The sequence below is a fragment of the Nicotiana attenuata genome, unplaced genomic scaffold (genome assembly GCF_001879085.1).
Source record: "Nicotiana attenuata strain UT unplaced genomic scaffold, NIATTr2, whole genome shotgun sequence".
Classification (NCBI taxonomy): domain Eukaryota; kingdom Viridiplantae; phylum Streptophyta; class Magnoliopsida; order Solanales; family Solanaceae; genus Nicotiana; species Nicotiana attenuata.
In genome coordinates this window covers 74252-79403 of record NW_017671298.1, presented here as the reverse complement: position 1 = coordinate 79403, position 5152 = coordinate 74252, and the positions used below count along the sequence as shown (strand labels likewise).

General features: G+C 35.9%; 1 protein-coding gene across 2 annotated transcripts; it reads left to right on the top strand.

The window, feature by feature from the left end:
* The first annotated feature begins 480 nt into the window (after nt 1-480).
* LOC109207379 (proteasome assembly chaperone 4) lies at nt 481-4431 on the top strand. 2 transcript variants are annotated; one of them, XM_019370286.1, is made up of 5 exons: nt 481-920; nt 3071-3139; nt 3529-3604; nt 3680-3744; nt 3854-3956. In XM_019370286.1, exons 1-5 carry the CDS (start codon nt 720-722, stop codon nt 3860-3862), a joined length of 420 nt encoding a protein of 139 aa, XP_019225831.1. In that variant the 5' UTR covers nt 481-719; the 3' UTR covers nt 3863-3956. The 2 variants fall into 2 exon arrangements, with proteins under 2 accessions (XP_019225831.1, XP_019225830.1); XM_019370285.1 differs by lacking the exon at nt 3854-3956 and adding an exon at nt 3963-4431 and having other exon boundaries at nt 494-920.
* The last annotated feature ends 721 nt before the right edge of the window (nt 4432-5152 follow it).

The window sequence follows — 5152 nt, the reverse complement described above, 5'->3', positions numbered from 1 at the left end:
TGTCTCTATATCCAAAAAAGAAATTTTCACTCAAATGATTAGACAAGTTATAAGAAACAACAAACGAATGGAATATAATATTGAGTTAAACATATTAAGTTATAATTCATGTTCGTTGTGAACAATATTTGAACAAAATCGAGTTATGACTTGTTTATTAACTTATACGTCTATTTTAGCAACCCCACACACACAAAAAAAAAAAGTCTACCCCAACTTCAAGAAGAAAAATTACAGAAATATGACATCATAAGGGTTAAGGGTAATCTTGAATTTCTGTTCCCCTCCTTGCTCCATGGGCAATTCTTTTGTTCTTATTTGCCTCATGGGCAAACCATCAAAATTTAAAAGTTTTATCGCATGAACAAAACTTTTTAAACTTGAAACTGAAGGTTTGCCGGGCAGGGTAACGCGTAAAAAATTCAAGATCACCTACTTTCAAGGCTATTCTTGTAAATCAAAATTCATTTCCAAGGCCATTCTTGTAAATCAAAGCCATTTGACACGTCTAGCGATTTGCGTTTAAACCGCATATAGCACCTTAACATGGTTCGGATCTTCCCCACCCGTCACATTTCACGGCTGACCCGAGACTCATCTCTTGTGTAACACTCCAAAATCCCCTGCTAAACCCTGAAATTTTGATTTTGCCTATTCGTTGTACCGATTTAGTTAATCTTCACAGTTCAATTCGATTTTCTTCGCTAGTTTTTCTGAGAATGAATTTGCGAGAAGGATTAGAGGAATCACCATCATCCTCCTCATTCTCCAATGGAAGAGTTGACGTTGTTACTGACACAATGAATCAGTTTAAAATTGCAGAAGAAGGTGATGATGGAAGTGGCGTGCAGGTCACGTGCTTTTCTGAAGTCTCTGACGATGCTACTCTTCACTTTCAGATCATTCGTCTTCAGAAACAGGTTTCCTTAGCTCCCTTACTCCATTTTTTATCTAGTACAAGTAACTATGTTGCTATCTAATTATCAGAACTTAGTGAAAAGCCAAAGTAGTCACTATTTGAAAAGATTAGAAGTAGCTACATTCGACAAATGGTGCAAATATCGGCCGAGATAGTTCAGCCACTGGTCCATAAATACTGACACTTTGTTATTGAGGCCTGAGGTATTCGAAAAATGAGGTTGATCTAAAATCACATGGAGGGAATTTGTCTCAGAAAACACTGCGGTTTCACGGAATTAATGTGGACTTAGTTAAGGACGAAACGCAATGGAAGCTAAGGAATGGTATATACTACCAACTCGTTTGGTTAAGGTTTGGTTACTGGTAGTAGTCTTACATTAGCTATGTTGTTGGCCAAGAATGCTTTAGTATGGTTAAAGGCTTATGTACCAGTGTAAGAATAAATATGAGATTCAGAGATCCTCTAGTTTTAAAAAAAAACTAGAGAAAAGTAGTATACAGATCCTATATGAGAAAAGTAGTATTGGAATGATATAGGAGTCCAAATTGAGCAAAAAGGGTTTCAAAGAATTCATTTACCAAACCCAACTTTAGTTGTGATTGAGTCTTACTGATTGATTGATGTTTATAAGTCTATATTGGTTATGAAAGAAAGTAGCAGTTGATGTCACAAGGAAGTTAACTCATGGTACTAAAAGTACAAGTCAGATACTTCAATGTAAATACTTATGGCATTTGATTCGTCATGTACTTGATACTATGTGCGAACTGGTGCTGAATTTAGTTGAGAGACAGTGGTTTACTACTCTGGAATATTTTTCTTTGTCTTTGAGATTATAGATGAAGATGTTACACATAGGATCAAAGTCAAATAGTTGAAATGGAGAAATGCTACTGGAATGTTAAATGATAAAAGGATGCTTACCAAAGTGAGGTAAATTCTGTAGAACAATACAAGATCAACTATGTTATATTGGAGAGAATGTTGGGCCATTGAAGTCTAACTCATTCACAAGATGAATGTTGCAGAGAAGCATATGATGGATGTGTGGTCATGCAAGATTAGATAAGATTAAAAATAATCATATTCACCAGAAGGCACAAATAGCATACCTTGAGGACAAAAAAAAAAGGAGGCGCTTGAGATAGTTTGGTCTTATCTTGCGTCGACCTTCAGATGTACTGATTGGTTGGTGTGAAACCATGGTAGTTAAGGTGTTAAAAGGGAACGAGGTAGACCTAAAATCACGTGGAAGAAAATTTTCTCGAAAGTCCTACAATCTCTTGAAATCCATATAGATTTGGCAAAAGATATGACACAATAGTAGAAACAGATCTATATAGGCGATGTATAGTAGCTTAGATTATGTTTTAGTTATGTTAGTACGGGTACTTTATGTCCTATGCTTTCCGGGAGTCTTTTACCCCTAGTATAGATTTTATGCCAGTAAAAAATATAGAGAAGTTCTAGTACTTTTTATTTCTATTTTTATTTTTGTTTTGCGTATGTTGGCCCGAAACGAATTTAATTGGATATATATGGTCAGTGAGAATTCATATAGCAAACCAACTTGTTTGGACTGGGGCGTAGTTGTTGTTGTATCTCTGAGATTATAGAAGGGGTCCATATGGATCATACTATTTTTTTAATTATAAGTTTGAAGAGTCTGTCAGAAGCCATTAGACCATGCCAGCACCCATGGTTGGGGGCTGAGAACGATCATCCACTAGACTTGGTTTCCTTTCTCCCGAGAACTCATGGATATAGTGGTACGAGCCTATAGAACAGGTCCTGTTCAAGTAAGGTTCTTATGTAGATCATACTATTGCAATTTGAGGGGTTCTTTGATTATTCTGTATATTTGTGTATACTGTTAGAAGTTTGCGGTTAACAGCAAGTACGGCAGAAAATTGAGAATTTATAATATAATACAAATGTTAGCATTTTGAAGGAGCATCAATGATCCTGTTGCTACATTTGTGACCTGTTTACATCTTTAATCAAGACACGCTTAGATGTACTGTATAGAAAGAACGAGTTTCTTGATTAGTTGCTATGGTTATTGATTTTGTTAATTATAAGTGTAGTTCTTCAAATTTGAAAACATGTTACTCTTCACTTCCAATAATCTCTTTTCATCCTTCGTAGATATATACGTGGATTGGTTGCAGTTCAGCCAAATTTGGGAATCTATATGCAGCTGCTCCAGCAAGACCTGTAAGTTTGGAACTTTGTCTTATATTGCACTTCAATTTTTCCTTCTATTACCTTTCTTGTCCGTCTCTGTAAGTTTTGAAATTATGTTAGTGAGTACAGAGAGATAAATATCGGTTATTCTCCTAAAGAAAAAGTCATATTGGTTATAAGAAGTTATCCGAAACAAAATTAAAAAGAAAACTGAAAATAACTTGGAGTAAGAACAAGGAAAACTCAAAATGAGATTTCAAAAACCTCTACAGAAATATACTCGCACATAACCTTTTCTTTATATCCCTTTAAACAAATAGTTTTTTTTAGTGGGGGATGTATGTTATCTTTCAGAGGGTGATGATGGTTGGGATTTGGCTTGCCTATTTCAGTTGTTACACTCTTTATGTCATGTGCAGAGCAATACCATTGCGGTGAGTTCCTTGACCGGAGGAACATCTGATAATACAGGAGCTGGTATTGCCCGTAGATTAGGTATATCACCACCCAAATTAAGTCAGTTCTCGCATTTTTCTCTTGATATATTGTCTGACATAACTCTTTTTGCAGTTCTCAGGACTGGACTTAATGTTGTACTAGCTTGTAATATCCCCAAGAACAGCCCCATGCTTGAGGTTTGATCTCTTTCTACTTCCACTTTGTTTATCCTCCCTTTTCTAGGTTCTCTGCCTGTTTGTGTAATTGTGTTCCTTGTTCCAAAATTCTATTTGGATGTCATTTCAGATTACATAGCCGATAACAACATGGAATCATAGACTTCTCTTTATTGGATCTTGTGCGTATCTCCCTAGCTGTTGGTATGATTCTCACTCTCCCTTTATTGTGGATTCAGGCAGCGGCTGAGAAAAAGTTGATGCAAAAGCTTATCAGTCTAGGCTATGCAAAGCAAAGACCTCGAGGACCATCTTCGTAATGGATGGTGTTATGCATTGAGTACAATGTAGCAGTAAAATCACATTTAGATATACTCTTAAGACGTGCTTGGCATCCGCAGTATACAGGAAACCACTACACCATGGATACTTCTGAAACCACTTGAATCTTTTACCATCTCCGATGAAGAGTGATTGCATGGTAACTTGATTATGGCATCTGAAACATTCTTGCTATGCTTATGTTCCTATTCTTGACTACTTTGATGTGGGAAATGGTGAACAACTCCGTAGCTGCAATTTTTTTGGTATTGGTATATTTACAAAATCGTTACATTAAATGGTGAACAACTCTGTAGCTGCAATTTTTTGGTCTTGGTATATTTACAAAATCGTTACATTAATTGTTAACGTTGTGGTAATTTAATAGGTTCAGACTACTTTTCTCAGCGCATCAGTAGGTCACTTGTTATTCCCAGTATAACTAGAACAATCAGCTGCTGCTTCTCGCTTATGAAATAGAAAACTAAACTGACAAGTGGAAGTAGAAAAGTTTTCTTTTATAATGGTAGGTAGACATTGATGTTTCTCTCTCACAATGATGGAGGAATATTAGTCCATTATACTCTATTCGATCTAGGCCTTCGAAATCTGAAATTGATAACTCTCAGAATTAATGGCTAATTGCTTTATTATAAACAATAACCGAAAGTTGCCGCACTACTTCACAGTTGCCACTAATTTTGAACTCTTCTTGCCATTAGTTTCGAACTCTTCTTCACGTATAGTGTTCTCATTTTTAGTGGTGTACTATGAGTATTGTAAATTTGCAAATCAGTCTTGATCATTTGTCATGACGAATCAAAAACGCAGACGGACATTTGACAGTGCAAAAGGGTATCTGCTGCAACAAATGAAGATTCACAGCAAGACAGAGAAGCGATGCCATTGAGCTGAGAACGTGGTCCTTATGGCAATCATGGAAAAAGGAAATCTAGATACTTAAAATCCCGAAAGTGAGAGAAAATTATAGGGGTATTATCACTTTTAGCCCGCGCCAGAAACTATTTACATTTGGTAACCAAAAATGCGTATAAAATTTGTATAATTTTTGTATATAACATACCGAATGTATGTATGTATGTGTATA

Bases quoted from the DNA above. Each gene is read 5' to 3' on its own strand.
- LOC109207379 (XM_019370285.1), top strand. From the start codon at position 720: ATGAATTTGCGAGAAGGATTAGAGGAATCACCATCATCCTCCTCATTC. The intron at 921-3,070 runs GTTTCCTTAGCT...CATCCTTCGTAG, and splicing joins TCATTCGTCTTCAGAAACAG to ATATATACGTGGATTGGTTG. The intron at 3,605-3,679 runs GTATATCACCAC...CTCTTTTTGCAG, and splicing joins TGGTATTGCCCGTAGATTAG to TTCTCAGGACTGGACTTAAT.